The sequence below is a fragment of the Fistularia commersonii genome, chromosome 4 (genome assembly GCF_037954325.1).
Source record: "Fistularia commersonii isolate RoL2024-O1a breed Wild chromosome 4, RoL_Fcom_v1.0, whole genome shotgun sequence".
Classification (NCBI taxonomy): Eukaryota; Metazoa; Chordata; class Actinopteri; order Syngnathiformes; family Fistulariidae; genus Fistularia; species Fistularia commersonii.
Genome location: NC_141287.1, coordinates 6,780,043 through 6,800,629, shown reverse-complemented (window position 1 = coordinate 6,800,629; position 20,587 = coordinate 6,780,043). Strand labels below are relative to the sequence as shown.

Below are 20,587 nucleotides of genomic sequence, written 5' to 3'. Positions count from 1 at the left end.
GTCCGATGTAGTCCTTTCCGTGACACAATAGATTTGATAGGATTTGACATTTGCATGAGGGTTGCAGCCAGTTGTGCTCTTTAAAAATGTTAACAGGGCGTCCACCGAGTCCCGATGTTCGGTTTGGCATTTGGTTTATGGCAGCGGGGAAGCTCTTCTATGGTTAGTTCCTCGTGCAGAGTAGTTCTTTCCTCCGGGCTTAGTTGAGGGAAGTCATTTAGTAGATTTGGTAGAGTGAATGAACCCTTATTTCTGCTGGGTTGACTGTGACTCTGCCTCCAGGTAGCTTCAAACAAGCTGGGTGGGCCTCCCTCAATATTCCTGATTTCAATTTCAAGATTTTCAATCCATTTTTTGTTTTGGCCCGGCAATCGAACGCGCTGACAGAACACCTGGATCTGCACCTTGTCAATGTCTCAACATAAATTCAAAGAGCTAAAGAAGTTTAGTTTATTTCCATTCCTGCCAGAAAAGAATGAAGTTTTGGCAGAAACCTCTGTCTTGTGATAGTTTATTGTTGAAGTGTCAATACGACTTGACCCGTTGGCCAGAGTTGCAGCTAGTGCAAATGCATTTAAATGATGATCTAATAAGCCATGCATTGGTCTTTGAGTCCGCTATCATAACTCTTACAATCAGCAGACGGCCTTTCACTTCCTCGGCAGAGGACAAAAGAACTCCAGTGGCTGAAGCCTTAAGGAGAATAGTTACACCTGCACTTGTGATGGTTCGGTGGCTAAGGTAATAAGGTCCATCCCACCATAAGCCCCAGTCCACTTCATCCTGCTGAACTGTGTGTTTCTTGTAAAAAGAGCACATCCAGCTTGTTCTGGCAAAAGATATCATAGATTAGCGCTCTCTTGTTTCTGTCTCTTCCACCATTGTTTCAGGAGTCCATTATTAGGAATGGCATGTCGGGGAGAAAGAGAAACACCAGAGGGGAAAAAAATTGCACAAGATAGACAGCAGGGCAGATGAAAAAGCAGGTGTGACATATGATAATAATACTTCCCTGCCCTTACAGTTTTGTCTGTCGTTGACCTCCTCAAAAGTGTAACATATTTTTTTAAGCGGTATCTTTTAATTTAATCCAGAGGGTAAGGATATCAGTGTTATTAAAGTAACCTATGACTTATTTTGTGTGGAACGTGTCATCTCCGAGGTCAGTTAATGTCCTCTAAGGTGTAAAGGTCATTAATTTCCCTATTGCTTTCACAAAGAGAGGCAGTTTCTGACACTGGGCCACACTTAACGTCTTTGCCCTCATTATAGGCTTCCTGACTCACAGACATTTATGCAACCAGAAACACTTGGGAGCTCACCTGCTCTTGCTGTTTCCAAGCAGGATGCATACTTGGTTTAGGCAATGTCTTGCTCCACGATGGGAACGAGGGGTCTAAAGGGCGTACCGGTGCTCACCGTGCACTGCGTCATTAATGATAAGCAAAGGATGAATGGTGGAACAACAGACACGTGGAGGGTACAGACCTGCAAAAAAACCACGCTGTTATCAATCAGCTGGTGGATGTGGATTTTGGTTTTTAGAAATGCCATCACAGCTGTGTTCATTGTAGATGCATATATCAGGATTTCGTGTCCTACCTGCTCACCGACAGCAAGATATATTCCCTCAGCTAATACTGTTCTGTACGGAGGCATTATCTGCACTCACTGCCGGAGAGAGTGCCTCGGGGAACGCCATGTCTCAGGTTAACGGCCACTGCCAGATGGGTGCGTGGGTGTGCCTCCTTGCTCAAACAATTGAATAAATGAATCTATTGGTCACTCATGCAAACAACAAAACTAGAGACAGAAAACAATTAAAAGTTAGGGACATGTATGAAAAAGGTGAGTGAAAAAGTGGCCCAAATGGCCCCAAAAGACGCTTTCAGTCTCCTCCTACCTCTTGCAAACCCACACTGGAAGACATAAAGAAAGAAAAGTTGCTTTATCAGTTTAAAACAAACGAATTCCTCATCATTAAAATTCACAAATTCAAGATGATCTCCTCTATGCAGCAGCTCAACTGCTGCTGTAACATAGGAATTTCCCCTTGGGGATCAATAAAGTATTCATTCCACGTTCATTCAATTTGCATAATCAGATTCTGTATTTAATCCAGTAAAATGTTGGTTTCGGGGTTAACACAGGAAACTACTTTTGACTGATATTTGATGTTTTGTGTCAATTTTGACAAATTTTACAATTTTACAAAGTAATGGTGATATTCTACCACTAGGGTTTGTGATCGTCACTGATCATGATGATTTCAGATATATCACGTGAAAGTCAGAGGAAAAGGAAGTCATTGTGACCAATTGCTAAAACTCATCATTCCTTTCTGTGATGTCATTTTTATTTGGCACTCATATTTTCACTCATCCAGTGACGGATGTCATCCATAATTGACCAATCGATGATTAAATGATTTACTATGACCGTCATAGTGGTTCATGACTTGCCCTTATTGATTGTCTGATGACAAGTGAGGAACTCTATAATATGTGAAATATCCTCACCGAGTGTATAATAATGAGTTTGACTGTAAAAAACCTTTGGTGAGTTGGAAAACACCCTAATTGGATCTAAAATGAGTGTGGACATGACAGCTGATTCCAGAAATGACCTAAAACCGTGGCTTGTTTTACACTAATTCTGTTGACCTTTTTGGAGACATGGGGTTGAAGATTTTGCTTTCCTAATTGACGTAAACTGATAACGCTTCCATTGTCGAACACGTGTCTGAATATGTATTACAAATAACAAATTGCTCACCATCAAAAACAGCAGCATGTCAGTCATATTGGGCACACAAATAACCATGAAAGTGTCTTTTACCAAATTTGAATCATTACAAATCCTTTTCTATAAACACAGTAGAATGAAACATTGTTACATTAATGACATGTGGAAAAAAGACAGTTTCCAATAATTCAGTATTAGTTGTATTTAATAGAAGATAGATTTACTTTAAATTACATTCACAATTAAAAATCTAAATGTTGTTGTAATTTTAATATTTTATCATCTATGACAGAAGCCATGACTTCATTATAAAGAGGCTATATGATAATGTACATTTATGTGAATTTTGTATTTTGGTTGAAGAGAGAGTACTAGACATACAGACTAAAAAAAACAGACACATGATAAATTATCATAGCTTGCATCGATACAATGAAAAGTCTGAAATTCTGACATGAAATCAGCATAAAATACATACAACAGCAGCTCTTGGTTTGTCTCAGAGGTTGGACACATCTTGACCTCACATTGTCACACACTCTGCTTCAGGCCCTGTTCAGTTGTACAAATAACATCAGGAACTTTGTCAAAAACTGGACTATGTATCCCAGAGTCATGACGCTGCAAGTGCACATCAGTTCAATTTCTCTGCACTGATCTGTACTCACAGCCTTACATTTATTCTGCCGTAACAGCTCCGAACTCAGTATAGAAAAATGATAAATAAATAAATACATACATACATCTAAAAAAAAAAGCATTTTCTTCCCATGTGAAACGCAAAAGTTCTAATCCTAAGGTTAAAGACGAAAAAGGGACGCAAACCCCATCTCTAAATATCAATGAGATCATCACCACTCTCATCGCTCTCCACAGTCAGCTGACGGGTCCACCATTTCTTAACCTCTGACCCTGATGAGGCCTCATCGTTGACAGGGTTCATCTTACACACAATGGACTTCACACTTGTTCTCCCTGAGAAAACATGTACACACACATATACAGAGAAGAAACACATTGATCTGAATCAAAACAATATTGAAAAAAAGAAATGTTTCTGAGAGGGTCATTGGGTCACAGCCCCCAACCTCACCCATTACGGAAATTCATAGAACAAATACTTTATGTTGCTTAGAACATAGAACGAATAATTGACTGAATAAATTCATGAATAACTCAAGAACTTTTAAAAATATTTGAAAAAAGAGTACGAATATAATTTAGAAAATGAAAAGAAAATGATCAGAAAATGTCCAAATATACAATGACACAAAACAGGAAAATATATCGTGTAAGAGAGAAAAAAGGACATAGAACTGTATCCTAAACATTAAGTTATTAAGTGCAAAACCATTCTTAAAATTCAGATGTAGTGGCTCATTATATAGAGGTTAGGTTAGAGACTTCAAAATATAGCTTCAGATTAAGGTAGTCAAATGAAACTACTGCTGTATTTTGCTTTGAAAAAGTTGAAAATGTGAGTTGTATCTCCTTAAGAGCATCTCCTTGTGTCAGCTGTAGCAGCACAGCCTGCTTGTATTATGCTTTTACTGTAATGGAATTCAAAGGTTTAAAAAGGACAACAGAAAACATGAACTGAAATCTCATTAAAGAAATATAATATCATATAATGAGGACATTTAATTTGACTGAAATTCATGTGTACACATATAGGCCAGATATGAATCAGTCGCCTTATTATAATACATTTTTAATTCTGCTAGTTTTCAAGAAAAAAATACATTGCTTGAACTTTCCTCATCACATTTCTTAAGATTTGCCTTCCTTTGTTTATTTGCTGCCACATCTGAATCTAAGCCATCAGGGGAAGCTGGTTAACAGATAAAAGGTTTAACACACCTGCAGGCAGCCGCCACTGTCCCAGCTTCCTCTGCGGTCTCCCCAGGTCTGCAGAGTCTTGCCTGTATCCTCCTCTATCTGACAACGTGGGGCTCAGGAGCTGCTGGAGACCACTCATCTAGACAAAGAAACAACATCCTTTGTTTCAGCTGCGGCGGGCGCACACATGCAGATTATACGACGCGCTCGCTGTGCGTCAAGCTGCGAGCATGTGTGTGCGTGAGCGAGCGCACCCGGGCAGGATGTAGATGGGGCCTCACCTCAGGCTGAGAGGGGTTGTCCGGGTTGTTAGTATTGTGGTCTTCACTTGGCACCGTGGTCTCTATGCTGGGGGGGTTGAGGAAGCGGCTGAGCTCCTGCTGCTGGCTTACTCTCAGACTGTGGATGATGCTACAGGATTGCTGCTGCTTCTGCAACGGCACAAATGAGTTGGCACACGTGTGTTTACAATACAGAGAGGGTTGGGGTGTTCTCCCGGCTAAGAAACTGACCGCGCGGATACGTTTGAGGCATTTTTTGAGCCACATCCTTATGGTCTGCTTGGCCACCTCCTCTTCAATGGTGTACTCCAGCTGTTCACGGGCCAATAGTTCCTCCAGCTGCAGAGACTTTCTGATGTCCACTGAGCGATAAGACAACATGCTGTGTGACGACAAAAAACAGGCGATGAATTGGTTGACAATGTCACAAAATCTATTTTGCAATGCAAAGATACACTACATGCGGGCAGAGCTGCAAGAAGGTGAAGGATTGCTGAAATAATTCATCACTGAGTGACAAGAGTCAGTATTTCACATTATGATGCATTTTTGAAATGTATCTCTCTGACTGGTTCGCCATTTGTGGTTATGGACTTATTTCATCAAAGTTTTTCACTATGCACTGTAATGTTCTTCTGTCTTAGTTTAAATATTTTATTATTGTTGATCTTCTTCCATTGTTGCCTTTTTCCCCTTTTTTGTGTATTTATCCTCCCTTTTCTGCTTGTTTGCCTTCCATCAAGTTGCACACATGAGTTTTTACTTCCGTCTTTTTCAGATTGTCTTTGTGCTTTCCCTTGGATTTCCTTGGCCTTGGTGTGATTACAGTCTTTGTGTTTTTGTTTTTGGTGTTCTTTTTATTTCTTCGTATTTTGGTTTATCGTACTTGGTGTGGTGTGCTGTTTCATTCCGATGTAATTCACTGGTCTGTAGCTGATTCCTGTTTTGGGGTCGTCATCCTGTCTATGTCATGACTTAATATTGCCTTGCTTGACTCTAAATGATTTTATAACGTTCCCATTTACAGTGTGTCTAAATGGATATGTTAACAAATGAATTGACAGTGTTTTTTCAGTATCCTAAATTCTAGTAAGAGGCTTAAAACTAAGCTTAAAAATACACAATGACTTTAAGATTTAGAGACGTAGAAGGAACGGCTGCTCTGATTCTGGTTATTATTGCACACGTGCAGACTCCCTCACCTGAGGACATCATGGAAGGTTACATCCCCTCCGCTATGCAGACGCTCCATCTCATAGCACATATGTTTAAACAGCAACTTGTCTTTGTCCAGGTCCACCTCCAGCCTACCCCTGAGGAGACGCAGCAGGAACTTCACCCGTGATGTTGGGATTACACCCTAGAGAGGCGGAAGACAAGGTGACACAAGGCGTTATTGAGGTGTTACATGGTTACACATGGGACCCCATAGTCTAACGTGACCAGAACAGTTTAGTCTCGTTAAAACAAAATACTTGAAATATGATGAACATAGCACCCAATTACAGGACCCTGCATTAGGCCAATATATTTCCTTGAATCAAATGTACTGAGCATGTAAGAGAACAAGATTGTGATGATGTGTTATTTGTTTTGTGAGAAGCTGATGAGATACTTTTTTTCAATTTAAATGCTCGGGAAAACATTATGTATTGTGTGAAGTCAGACCACTCTTTGTGCCGGGATGGATTCTACATTTTCATCCCAGTGCCTACCCTTAGAGTATTTTCTATTCCTGTGGATTCATATCCCTGCATGCCCTTCTGTATAGCTTGTGCTCTAGCCATATCTAGCCTTTCAACAAATTGCTCCTTTCCTACCTCCCGTTTGTCATCCACCATGTTCCAGATGATTTGGAAATGTCGAAGGTCATTGTAGCTCAGGAGCTGGTCCTCTTCAGTGGAGTAGAAGAGAGAGAAGTTCTCCACAATGATGGCTGTAGAGAGTAACGCACAGTAATGTCAGTCTGGAGAACATTTCTTTTTCACTTTTATACTTATATGACTTATATTACAATAAAATTATTGATATAAACTGAGTGTATTTTGAAGTTTGTATTCTTTCCCCCATCCAGTTCACATGATTTTTTTCAATCAATCCTGGCCATCTTGCTTTGTGATGCAATTTTATTTCCACTGTCTGATGTGAATGTGTGATTTCTTGCTGGAGTGGGGAAGTAGGAATTTTAATTTTGCACAAAAAAATCTGTGCCTTATAGCAATAAATTACAACCTCAAAAAGTACACACACAAAATATTTAGGGAGGTGTTCAGATTCATGGATTTTTTAAATTCTTTTTCTGCGATTGGCGCTTCGAGAACGAAGACAAAAATTTTAGATGACAAGCTCTAACCCTTGCGATGGTAATATTTGACGAAGATCCTATCAAAGGCATCTTGCATTGATACATATGTAGTATATCTTTCCGGTCACAGACTTTTATTTATGACGCATTCTAGTGAGTGTTATGTGAACCTCTGGAGTGAAAAGGCCATGTGAGGCCATATTAGCAAAACTGTTTATTTCATTTTTTTTTTTTTTTCTGAACCCCAAAATAGTAGTGGGTTAAGTATTGTTTTTCTCATTTAATTGTACATGAATCCCAGCAATATTACAATTCTAACGAAGTAGTTCATATCAATTCACACACTGACCTACAAGCAGGTTGAGCATGATATAAGCTATAATGACATAAAAGGAGCAAAAGTAGATAAGGGCTCCGGCGTAGTTCCCGCAGTCCGTCTCCCAGTAGCGGTATTTATCTGGGGTGCAAAATGGCGGCTGGACCTATAGAAACAAACAAAAATGATGACTGTTATTTTAGAGTTTTTATTACCATTTAAAAATAACTTAGAACCCAGAGAAAATGTTAGTGTAATAATAATAATAAATATTATCAATGTCGCCATAAAGAAAACAGAAAAAAATAGTTGAAGATATAAATCAAAGTAAATGTTTGAAATCAGGAAGAAAAAAAATGCCATGTTGAGTATAATTACTCTACTTTAAAAGAACACTTATAATTAAAGTGTGTTTTCAAACCATATACACATTTGTGAGGAAAATCAGTCTATATCAGCAAAACCGGACATTTGATGATTTAACATGATAAACATGCTATTAAATAGTCTAATTGCATAATTTTGCTGCTGTCAATTTGACATTTCACCAGTGTGTAAGGTTAAAATTGTTTTAAATTCTAATAAAACCACATATATCTTACTGCACCTTTAAATTTTTCAACATTAAAACATTAATACGATATGTTTCCCACACTGGGATGAGACTCAGTCCCTCCTACCATGCAGTCGTGCATGATCTTATTCCAATCTTCCCCTGTGACAATACGGAAGAGAACGGTAATAGCCTTGCCGGCTGTAGAGAAGTTTGCATGCCTGCAAATTAGACAAGACACGCATAATTATACAATTTCAGAAACATTTGTTTCTTGCGGACCTGTGAGAGAGGGGGGGTTTTCATTGAGGGGTTGAATTGAATGATCTTTACCGGTTGATGTTTTCTCCATATTTGACTGTTCCGAAGAGAACAACACCAGCAAATGCATAGCAGAGGAGGAGGAGGAACATTCCCACGATGATGAAGAAGCTCTTGTACATGCTCACAACAACCGTCAAGAGGAGCATCTTCAGAGTCACCTTATGAAATCAAACACAAATTCAGAGATATGGGTTTTTTCCGCCTCAGAATGGCTACAAAAAAAAAGGGAATCTGCCACATATGTACTCACGTGCTTCCCACATATTGTAAAGAATCTGAAGACAATTACGCATGTGCCCATCATGTAGGTATATGCGTTCTGAATAACAAAAAAAAAGGAATTAAGGTGAAAGCAGTCAAATAAATGTCCTTATCTCTCTCTATATATATTTATGAATGGACTTGTTTAAAATTCACATTTCTTTCCTTTTTTAATATTTTATATACTTACATTATGAATCCATTTGTCCTAGAATACCGTACTTACAATTTGGATTGTAAGTACAGTGTTTCACAAATAAAATCTGGGCAGTCAAAATGACCACTCTTGCTTTTCTAGTGGTTTGAGGAACTCATAAATTTGAGTGCTCACCAATAAAGCAAAGTGCAGGACGATCCAGATGACACCAAGTGACGTGACCAGCAGGTCATAGCGATTCCGTCGACTTTGCCAGTAACCGGCAGGAGACATTGCGATCAGCTTCATGGTGACCTGGGTTAACAAAACCAACACACCGAGAAGGGATGAATGTGTTATGCTCACATGAAGAAGTCAACTTTGAAACAACAGAATTACAAGGTGGGATGAGAGTCTCACCTCCAGAACGAATATGAAGGTGAAGACAACAGACATGGTGGCAAGAGGAAATGTCACCTGATCGTCTACATCCCACTGGAGAATAGGAGATTGATAATTGTGTTGATTGAAATTCATTTAGCACTTTATAGCATCGAACATTTAGTGTTCTTTACAAAAATACATAAATGTGATTTACCTTGACCGAGAGCAACACAGACTGTGCCAACACCAGCACAGCGATGCCCCGCTTGAAGAACGGGTGCTGAGTGATGTCATACATCTTGGCCCTGAAACCCCCGTTCTCTGTCAGTCAAGAGGGAAATATGGATTTGTTGGTTTTCACATTTGTTGTTTTTATCAAATATTGATGGCATTTTGATGTCAAATGAACAATGCAGGTTATGTAGGCTGGCCTGCGCTTGAATCAGTTTTTGCAAAACCGCATCCAGCAGAGGGCAGTCAAGGACTATTACGGAGTAACCAACTGTGACGTTCAGGTTTTAGACACGCACGAACACACAAACACTGGCATACCACCAGCATAATACCCATTTCTTGGTGTTGAAAAAAAAACTGCTGTTATAGATTTTCAAATCTTGGTAGTTTGGAAGTTGAAAAATCAAATTTAAGTTTTGGTATTTTCAGCTATATTTTTTTTTATCTGTGTCTCTGCAACAACCTAAGAGGAAAGATTTCTCCTGGGTTCATTTGTAAACTGTCTTTTCCTTTAAAATGGATAAGGACAATAAGGACAATGGTGTAAAGGGCCATTACTTAAGCTTCTCCCGTCTTAAACCACTGATACTACCCATCGATTGGTTCTTGTTTTGCGGCTGCCATTATTTGTGCGTCTCTAAACAGGATTGTGGTAACACTACAGAGTTAAGGAGCACAGCAGAAAGCCATTTACAGCCAGAGAAAGAAAGCATCATATTTTATTGTAGATCTGAATGGCATGGGAGATGATGGGGGAATTTTCCATCCTACACACTCCTTCATTTCTAAGGATGCAACCAGTGAAAAACTCTGAACTGAGAAAACCGGTACCGATAGTGAGTAAGGTGCAACAGGGCTGGAAGTGGATCAAAAAGAGGTGGATATTGCTTGAGTCAGTGGCACTGCTAGAACTATTGATTTTCTGTTAGTTCTCAGCCTCAGAAGCTTCAACAGGCAAATCCCCACTGTCACTGTCTCTACAACTACTTTCTGTGGTCTACAACCACAGAGTTGAGATCAACAAAAAAAAAAAAATATGAATTCCTATCATATAGCGCACAGACAAAACCACACATACGCACACACACACATACATGCAAAGTTTTAAACAAAAGTAAATTCCTGCGGGAATAGTTGATAGGCCAAGATCAGTGATGCCATCAAGCCCGTATTTGTCTCCTGGTAATTGTTTTTATTTTGATAGGCGAGCGTCTTACCTGGGCGTGGCGGCAGGTGCAGGGGCTGAGCTATTTTAAGTCGACTCTTAAGATCCTCCCATCTCCTCTGGTCCACAGTCAGCAAAGCAGTACCCTGGTTATGGAGAGAACACACACACACACACACATACACACACATAAAATCAAATCTAATCAAATAACTTAAAATAAACATATATACATAAATTAAAAATCAGTAGGGTGGGGGATTCCTCCTGTGTCAGTGACAGTCATGTCTGACTGCTGCTTTTCTTATCTTATTCTCCATAAAAGTAAAAGATTGCTCAATTCAAAAGTTCTAAATATTGAGTTAGTTGTCCATCATCATTACCTTGTTCTCATTGAAGTTTGCAATGACGACACCAACAAACAGCGTGAGTCCAATCATGCAGCCCAGGAACACAAACACGTGGATATAGATGCCATGGATCTGCCAGCACAGACATGTTCACTTATCTAAATGTAAACGCAGCTTGGTAACTTCTACACTGCTCTAAACCTCAGTGACTTATAGCTGCTTCTCTCTTAACAAATAGGTATCAACAAAGGCATCTAAACTGAACACATTGAGACGTGTGAGGATGCAATTTTGCGAGGATATAGATATTATCTGTAGAAAAAATAAAAATATCAAAAAGCACTGAAGCTGCAACTTGTATCACAGTTACGGAAAATGCATTTTGATCACGTAAGATCTTGTTCAGTACCGGTCCAACACGGTGAATGATGACATCTCGGACTTCCACCCATCCTTTTAATGACAGAACCTCAAACAGAGCCAGCATGGCATTTCCAACATTGTCAAAATTAAAATTGCGAGGGTTTGCCCTGGAACATAAACATAAGATTCATCAACACCTCAGGTAAAGTAACTGTTAAAATCAGGAGTAAAAGCAGGGACAGGCTTACCAGACTCTGGGAACCCAGAAACCTGGTTTCTTTTCTCCAGCTTTCAATTTAAGGTTGAGGTTTTTGGAAATGCTGACATTGATCCTGAATATACCATGGCATTCCTCCTGCGAACGATTCAAGCAGTATTTAAATATTTTAACCACAGTAGTAGGAAAGTAAAATTCAGATTAAATACAATAAGAGAGTAACTAATATTATGTTTCAGAATGAATATAAAAAAATATGCATATATATGCACATATGTCACACAGAGAAATCTTAAGCAGAAGCTCAAGAAGTATACACAAAGTTGAAAACAAAATGTATTAGCTTTACAAGGGAATTTACTTATTTTTTCTTCCTTGACTTAGCTTTGCTTTCAGATAATATGAAAAGAAGGGGGTAATAGTGAGGTGATTATATTTTCTTGATGTACCCGTTTAAGGATGTGGGGGTCATTGCACTTGGCAAGCTTCCCGGCAAACAGTTGAACTCCGAAACTTGCGAACACAAGCATTAGTGTGAGGAGCAGAATGGAAACCTGTGTGAGAAAAAAATCTAGGTTTGAGGCCAGAAAAATCCACATAATCCATGCCTGTGAGCGAAGAGCGATCTCTACTCTCACAAGGATATAAGGCAGAACCCAGCCCGGAAAATATAGACCAAAAGAAATCTGTATGTGCTGCAGACCATATCGATCTATAGTGATAATCATCAATGAAAGTAACAGAAATCATTAAAATTCCCAGCCTGTAAATATCTCATCTCGGTACTTTCGACGCAAACATTTTGTCTGAAAAGTTGCTGTATTCAAACACCAAAGTCACAAGTCTTAGACTCTGGTAACACATCATAATCAAAATACCCTTAGTTTTTCTTAAACACACGGTACTTGAACTTCAAACTTGCCACTTGTAAGATTCAATACTAGTCTCATATGCCAAAAATGCTAAAAACAAGTTTGTCATAAACAGAGTGATTGAAAAGGGTGTATAAACACACTTATGATGTAACAGTTCTGATCTTTGTCAATTTATGACCTTGTTGGCTTGATAAGTAGCCTTGGCTATATATCAGCACATTAGGAATTGTGACTTTTTTATGACTGTCTTTATCCTAAAATTGAATGAGGCCTTGGAAAAGCTCTTCGCTTGACTGTTGATTTGTGAGAAAAGACTTGGCACGTTCAAATAGCCCTACCGCTGGATCAAGACTTTATCAGGTCTCAAAGTTCCTGAAATTCTGAATTCACATGAAACCCCTCCGCTTCAGTGGCTGAATTAATGAAAACAAAAGCATATTTTATACTACCAGAGTTATGCGCAGATATTTTTTTTTAAACGAATAAAATCTTGATACGATCGCAACGGTAATCTTGATGCAACCACTCACCAGGAAAATCTCTTTAAACCCTTTTAGAACCTCCCGCACCACCTTCCTCATCTGAGGTACCAGCTTGAAGATCCTGAGCGGTCGCAGGCAACGTAGCATCATCAGCAGCTGAGCCCCAGACTCTGGAGGGACATCAGGCGGCAGCCAGCACAGAAAGATCAGGCTCACCTGCAGTGGAAATATTCTACTATTAACACCATAATCTGTATCACCATCCAGCTGTGTGTGCCACACTTTATATCCTTTGATTTACATTAACAGCCGTGTAAGAGCTCAATTCTAATACCCTGATATCCCCTCAATATCACAGTGTGCTGTAAAATGCCCCTTGAAAACCATAAATAATGTTGATTTCAGTCATGTGGCTTCTCAGGAGGATTCCTCTCTTATGATCACAACCATGGAATGTTTAAATGACTGCAGCAGACGGGATAATAATTCTCACCAGATAGATAAAGATGTCCATCACTCCCCCAAAGTCTCTGATGACAGCAGTAGGAGTAAAGAACAGGCCATCGGCCATAATCTTCAGGTTCAGCTCAATGCTCATGAAGATCACAAACACATATTCCCCGATCTGAAGCAGAAAACACACGGGATGGAATTTAAAGCACATTTCAGATGTTTGATGCAAACATCGATTCTGCTCATATAATACCTTGAGTGTTGGTACATGCATGATCCTGGTGAAGGGGGATTCGAACATCATGGAGATGCAAGAGCAGATGGTCACTATGATCATCACCCAGTCCAAGTAAGTGACGAGGCCCAGCAGGTCACTGCAGTCACACACATGTGCAATTAAAGTGATTTAATTTTTAGAATTTACATAAAACAGCAATATTATTTGAAGCCAGTCGGACAAACTTAAGAGAAAAAAAGCGAAGAAGAGTCAGATGCAAGAGTCTACAGACATTTATCTGCTGACAAGAGTCTGTGACACTTATGCACACTATAATTTCCGGATCATAAGCCACAACTTTTTTCACACGCTTTGAACACTTCAGCTTAAACAATGATGCAACTAATTTACGGCTTTTTTGGGGCTGACTAGCTTCATGCCGCCAAAACATTTAGCCTCGTCACATTGGGCCTTTGAAATTACAGCGAAATTCTGAGGCTGCTCAATTCCGACACTGAAGAAGACGACTTCAATGGTTTTAGTGCGCAGGAGGAAGATGGAGAGAGCGATCAGCTGGAGTAGGACAAAGCAGAGATAGAATATTGATGAACAGAAGGACCTTTCCTTATGTTATTTATTATTAATATTTTTCAGCAGCTGTATTACAGGCACTGTTTGGAAAAAAAAAAAAAATCAGTATGTAATTGTGGATGTTACTGGTACGTATTTAATTAAAAGTAAAAAAAAACATGGTTCAGTGTATAGATCTCATGTCACAGCGTGGACATGTGCGGCTTATAGACAAGTGCAGCCTATATTTATGTAAACAAACATTTATTTGTTTGTTTTTCAGCCCATGCGGCTTATATTCAGGTGTGCGCAGTACTCCGGAAAATACCATATATGTCTTGCTATTCTTTCTTTCTTAGTTTTTTCCTCCAGTTTTACTGAACACATTATATCATGTGTCAAACACACATTTGTCTGCAGGTTTAATTTAGACAAACATGCATGAAAAATGAGTTTACTACACTGTCACAATAAACAACCTGACTGTCTGGTTAGTTAGCTGATTTTTCACAACCACTAAGTTACATTTAGGGAAATACAACTTGGCTGTTATACTGTACTTTAAGGGGAAAATCAGTGGTTAGATGTAGAGGCATAATGATTTAGGGCATAATAAGAGGCATAATGATTCAAGATAAAATCTGCATAAATTGACAGGACTACAAAACCTGATAACTATTCATTACACCTCTGACTTTATTAAGCCAATTCACTTGATTTTTCATGACAATTCATTCATTCATTCCTTCATTATTGATACAATTTATTCTGTATTTAGAGTCACAGGCATGCTGAAGCCTATCCCATTTGTCATAGGAGATCTGTCAGGGTGAGAGGCGGAGTTTACCCGGACCGGTCGCCAATCATAAAGATGCACAGGCATTAACTCCCTCGTTCAAACGTCTGGAAAATTTTGATTTTCCAAACAACCGACAGCACGTTTTTGGACTGCGGGAGGAAACTGGAGAGCCTGGAGAAAGCCCCATGCAAACAAGGGGAGAACTGACTTTTCATGTGCTTGAATAGTCCTCTCTACATTGCACCAGGGACATTACATTCCATCAGGGACTTTTCTGAAAACTGCGAATGTATGTATCTTCATAACCTGTACGTGTAATAGTCCTTACCAGTTTCCCAGTTTTTTACCTTAACAATGTAGTACCTACAGATGTATAGGGAAAAACCTAAAGAAAAAGGTCAAAATCAACCACTACAAGGTTTGTCTTCTGGCCGTTTGTTATTATCAGCACCTTGTATTTGTTTCAAAAGACACTTCTTTCCTTCTTTTTTTTATGTCTACTTCATCTTCACACAAGACACAGGTCTCTTTTCCATCTTTGTACTTTTTATTTTCTGCCACCTGTAGTCACCAACTGTTGTAGAGAGGTTTTTCAATTAGCCTCCAAGCTGTGCTAAGAACTATCCTTCAGTGGTGGATGAAGGTAAGAGAATCTTCTCGTTCCTGCCACCCTGACAGAGGTAGGATAGGGTGTAATCCTTGTGCTGGGAATATTTAGGAGCAAATATGTTGTGTGCTTCCATTTGTACGCCCAACCATCAATTATTTACTGTTTCCCCGACAGGTGACTTGGTAATACATACCTTTGTGATGGATGGTATTAGAATTTCTGTTAAAGCTATTAAGGATATCGGACTTTAAAAAATTAAACTGTTGCAATTCTATTTCAGTCACACTTGAACTTTACTTGCCTTATTACTAAATAATAAAGACCATCCTTCACTAAAATAATTAGACTATGCCTCTGAATGAATTAGATGAAAAATGGCAAAGATTAAGTTCACAGCTCTGTATTTCTCATTCCAAACTGCACTTTTGGGAAGGGCAACAGAGGGTAATAACCTACAGAAGTCATACATATTCAACAACAGAAGGAATGAAAAGATCAATGGCAAGACAAAGAATCGATAATTCATTAGACTTACTATAGCTGGTGGTATTTGGTGTTCTTCACTGCTCCTGTGATAGGGTCAGTTTTGGATCTAGATATTGATCAATGAATTGGTCAGTTTTTCAAAACAAAAATAAAAGAATAAAAAAAAATAAAGCAAATCATAAAAACTTTCTGACTTGTGAGTAACCTCACCAATTACATTTTTTTTCACATATTCAATTTGCACCAAACAATCAATGCCAAAAAGTTGTTAAGTCTAAAATATTATGAAGTCACTAGCATGACTATTGGGAAACCACAAAGAGATTGGAAAAGCTTGAGAGTGACAAAGAATGACAAGAAATAAAATTATTGACAAGGTCGTACGCATTAAATCGGGCTCGGACAATCATCCTGCAAAAGTTCCTGAAGCGATGCTCCCGACCCACAATGAAGAGAGGTTTATCAAAGTAGGGATGGTTCTCCCTCAACTCCTCCTCCTGGACTTTCCTGTTTAAACAAGCAATAGATTAAATAACTGTCTATCTGTTTAGCAGGGCAAGGGCTTGGAGTTTTGTCGGATAGATGCATTTTCTAGCCAATATTTTGGGAAACGTCACACCTTTTCATCTCAGCTTGCTCTTTTTTCTCTTGGATCATCTTAATCTCGCTGTCCTCACGCTGGGCATTTCGATAGCGCACTGTGCTGGAATGCTGGGTTGGAGAGAGGGTCAAGAATTATTTTGTTTGACACTTTCCGTTATTAAACAATACTGTTCTTGCTTTTTCAAACTGACCATCGTGCCAGCGCCTCTATCGAGGTGAAATCACTACAATAGTTTTGCATAATCCAGCTGATCAAAGTGGCTTAGTGGAGCAAGGAACTTCACGTGTATAGAAAAAACAATGATCCTCTATGTTAAATGCATCTGCTTGAAAATATAATCTCTGCCTCACCCTCACAATAGCTCTTAGCTTACCTTAATGGCACGTGCACATCCACACCAACAATAACCAACATAACCTCTGCGGTAGAAGATACTAACCTATGAGACAACAGTGATTCTACAATGAAACCACGACAATGGGCTCTATTTTAATCATCTAAGCGTTGTGAGCTTCCATCAAGTCAATGAATGCTGGTGCACCTTCCTCTACGGAGGAGCTGCAGTGTATGACTACTGTGCCAGGTGCACAGTTCAATCTGAAGTTCCTTCATAAATCAATGAGTGTTTTCGGTTAGTGCGGATCAGCTTTCATGCACTTTAAGAGGCAGATGCACCATTTTGATGCTGCAGTAACCAGAAGGGGGACAAGACAAAATTGCTTAAATATTGAACACTTGAGACTATGGGTACATTTTTGCATATCTGTTTGTGTTTGTGCTTTGAATGCTTAAAAAAAAAAAAAGTATGCATTTGTCGTGGACTTTACGCTTCGGTGCATTTTGGACCTGCACTGAGTGGAAATAGAAACAATGTTTCATGTGTCTTGCCAGACTGGAGCCCAAGATGTTTGTCAGTGTGAATTTGGACGCTTACATCTTGGGTGAGTGTCTCCAGTGATTTCCCTCGGCTGATTCTTTGACTAGTTGAGCCATGTCTCAAAGATCTGTGAATAAGAGTTGGCAGTGGGAAAAAAACAAAAAAAACAACCAGAGATATCACAACAGACTGCACAAATATGTACCACATTTTCAACATTGTCTGTGTGTATATGTCAGACCTGCGCTCCTGGCGTATATGATGTTGGACACTGAGTATTGAGCGTTCCTTCGCTGGCTGGCCTTCAAAAGATCCGCTTAACATACGTTGTCGTGTGCAAGCTCTGTGGAAAAAAAAAAAAAGAATAAATAAATAAAACAATCGTTTAGTTAATATATTTTGTAATGGGCAACAATGTGTTTCTGAGCGTAGGCTGACAAACATCGTCTGGCTGTCACGATACAGGGTAACCTGAAAGGTTTTTCTGATGCGAAATCTGTATGATTCTATTTTTATAAATGAAACAGAAAATATTCCCTATCGTGTATATACAAACTCATTATCGAAACATAATTGTTGAATGAAAACTATAAAATACAGTGATTACGGTTGCCACAAATCATCTGGCGTATGAATTAATGTGCAAGTGCAGGATGACAAATCATTGAGAGTAACTGTGTGTGTGTGTGACAGAAACACTGTACCTTTCTGTGTATTCCTACTAACAGCAATGTCAGGCACCAGACAAAGCTAATGACATTATGGGCATCAGCCCACACACACTTTGAGAGATTATGAGCCATATGTATGTATAACTGCCTGAACATCCTGGACTGGGTGTATATTTGTCTAAGTTAGTGTGACTGTGATGCTAATTGCATGCTTGTGTGGAAGTCATCAGGCTAGACAGGACGTGTTATGACTACTAATACACTGTCTATTTTTCAGATTGTCAGGAGGTGGGGTGGAGGGAAGGCAGGCCAGATTGGACATGGTGCTTGCAAGCTAATCAACAATTGGTGCCAGCTCTGTCATGCTGAACAGCGAATTGTCCATTTGTTTCAGTGAGACAGTAAATGAGCGTGAAGTGTGGAGTGTGTGTATGTTTGCTAGAGAAATATGTACAGCAGACACAGTAAGCGCACACATTAGTCCTTTCGCTTATTCATTAACAATTCATAACAAATCCAGCACTTTCAAGAGATATATCTAGCGTTTCACAATCCGTGCCAAACATCTAGACTTTGCAGAATTTTACAATAAGAGAAAAAAAGCTTGAAGTCCCCGACTCAATAGTTTGATAGGAATTTAACAGTTAGGTTAGACTATACTCCTAAATAAATGTTCTAGAACTCAGCACTGACAATCAATTTTATTTCATGTATCCCTAATACAAATTCAGCTTTCATTCTGCATCCTGACCTGCAGAACCTAGAATGTGTAGATGAATCTTACCGCAAGATTTTATTAATCGTGGTCTCTTTCTCAAGGAGGTTACGAGCTTGGATACTAAATATTGACCTGCGAAGCTGAAAAAGCAGAAATGGGTTATTTTAATTAATTTAGTTGTTTTGCTTTTTCATACACACATACACACATAGACACGCACACTCACGCACACAATCTCAATAAAAATAGCTTTGTTGTTCCATTTTAATTATTAAGATTGTTCATCATCTTATGTGACAAAATACCTTTTGGTCAATATATTTGTTGTCTTCAATGGCTGATCGTTTAGAGTGGTCGCAGGAAGAAGAGGAAGCTGAGGGGAGACGCCGGAACAAACAACTGGTGTCCTGCTGTTGTCGATCAATAAACTGCTTCATAAAACTTTCCCTGGAGAAATAAAAACACAAACCAAACTTGACAATCTTCCAAAGCAAAATCCCTGACAGTGAAAACATAGGTTTAAAGATACAGTGTTTCCGATGCGCACTTATTTGCAAAAGCTAATAGTGCAAGTAGTAGTAGTGTGAGTGATCTGGCCAATGGACTGAGTCTTTTCTGAGAGAGCTGATGATCAGGCTATGCACCAATAACAAACAAAATCAAAACAATTATTATAAGGAGAGATGTGTTGGATACACTTCAATCCTCAGCACAACACAGCACAGTGATGAGAAGCTTTCCAGAAGAATACAGCTGATTGCTTCATGAATATGGACTGAGATTTCTCTGGTACCCCAATCTATGCTGATGACAAATGGGATATGATGGCAACATGTCAAGTATAAAAGTATGATTGTTTATATTAATATCATTACTATTTTCACCTGATACAACGCTTGCTTTTTGTCACATTTCATCATCAATTTTGTTTGTTGTTTGTGAAACGAAACAAATTGAATTGAGGTGCATCTCTCTGTGTTTGTGTACCTGATCCTAGGCACAGTGAAGTCAGATGGCAGTTTGGAGATCTTCACCATTTGAGGCCTGTTGGGGAACTTTTCAAAAATCCTGAGCCGTAGAGGGAGTTTCTCTTTGGTGTCCGCGTTGGCTTCACTTTGCTTGAGCTAGCAGAGTGACAGAAAGAGAGAGCGAGAAATACAGTTGATATGGGAAAGTGAAGAGCAAGAGCAATACGGCACAATAGTTGGGGGAGAAACAGTTAGGGGCACAATTAAGACTAGCTTGTGGAAAGGTTTGGTAGTTTTATTTTATTTAAATGCAGAGGTTGGAGGGTTTTTTGTTGTTTTTTTTTTTTGTCTGAGAGATTGCAGGTTTATATTTCTGCCTGATGATGGCAGCAAGACACTTACCTACGACAACACACGTCACACACAACACAGAAAAACACACGTAGGATGAGATCCAACTTACTTTCAGAAAATAATGGAAGAAGCCAACAAAAGAAAGAAAAAAAAAGATTACTTTGGAGTGTTTAATGGAGTTTAAAAAAAAAAAAAAGCAAGGGCAGGATAATATGTATACTGCAGGCCTGAGGAACTGGCTTGGGTTGACAAAATAAAGATGACAAAGGGAATAAAACCAATTATTTCCATGTAATTACATATGGGGGAGGCTGATTGAAATTCCCTTGCAGGTATTCTGTGCCTGGGTGCCTGGAGATAACCCCTGATGCATTGCTGATTAGGCCTGGAATTGAACTGCATTTAAAGCGACGCAGAATATAGGCTTATC

The 20,587-nt window shown here is 39.1% G+C and overlaps 1 protein-coding gene across 5 annotated transcripts in view; it reads right to left on the bottom strand.

The window, feature by feature from the left end:
* Positions 1-2,934: 2,934 nt before the first annotated feature.
* The window catches only part of nalcn (sodium leak channel, non-selective), a 70,215-nt gene continuing 52,562 nt past the window's right edge, over positions 2,935-20,587 (bottom strand). For 4 of the 5 annotated variants that reach the window (XM_086144938.1, XM_086144937.1, XM_086144935.1 and 1 more), the window contains 29 exons: positions 19,823-19,959; positions 19,141-19,282; positions 18,902-18,975; positions 17,688-17,789; positions 17,504-17,573; positions 16,585-16,676; positions 16,350-16,472; positions 16,015-16,071; positions 13,537-13,657; positions 13,324-13,455; positions 12,879-13,046; positions 11,923-12,027; positions 11,505-11,611; positions 11,303-11,423; positions 10,927-11,025; positions 10,596-10,689; positions 9,359-9,465; positions 9,181-9,255; positions 8,956-9,075; positions 8,614-8,682; positions 8,373-8,521; positions 8,167-8,260; positions 7,520-7,652; positions 6,686-6,801; positions 6,068-6,225; positions 5,097-5,247; positions 4,866-5,015; positions 4,606-4,723; positions 2,935-3,720 (listed from right to left, as the gene is read on the bottom strand). In XM_086144938.1, coding sequence (XP_086001064.1) covers positions 3,578-3,720; positions 4,606-4,723; positions 4,866-5,015; positions 5,097-5,247; positions 6,068-6,225; positions 6,686-6,801; positions 7,520-7,652; positions 8,167-8,260; positions 8,373-8,521; positions 8,614-8,682; positions 8,956-9,075; positions 9,181-9,255; positions 9,359-9,465; positions 10,596-10,689; positions 10,927-11,025; positions 11,303-11,423; positions 11,505-11,611; positions 11,923-12,027; positions 12,879-13,046; positions 13,324-13,455; positions 13,537-13,657; positions 16,015-16,071; positions 16,350-16,472; positions 16,585-16,676; positions 17,504-17,573; positions 17,688-17,789; positions 18,902-18,975; positions 19,141-19,282; positions 19,823-19,959 — 3,327 coding nt within the window. In that variant the 3' untranslated portion in view covers positions 2,935-3,577. The remainder of the gene's footprint in view (positions 3,721-4,605; positions 4,724-4,865; positions 5,016-5,096; positions 5,248-6,067; positions 6,226-6,685; positions 6,802-7,519; positions 7,653-8,166; positions 8,261-8,372; positions 8,522-8,613; positions 8,683-8,955; positions 9,076-9,180; positions 9,256-9,358; positions 9,466-10,595; positions 10,690-10,926; positions 11,026-11,302; positions 11,424-11,504; positions 11,612-11,922; positions 12,028-12,878; positions 13,047-13,323; positions 13,456-13,536; positions 13,658-16,014; positions 16,072-16,349; positions 16,473-16,584; positions 16,677-17,503; positions 17,574-17,687; positions 17,790-18,901; positions 18,976-19,140; positions 19,283-19,822; positions 19,960-20,587) is intronic. The other variant, XM_086144936.1, reaches the window with a different exon arrangement.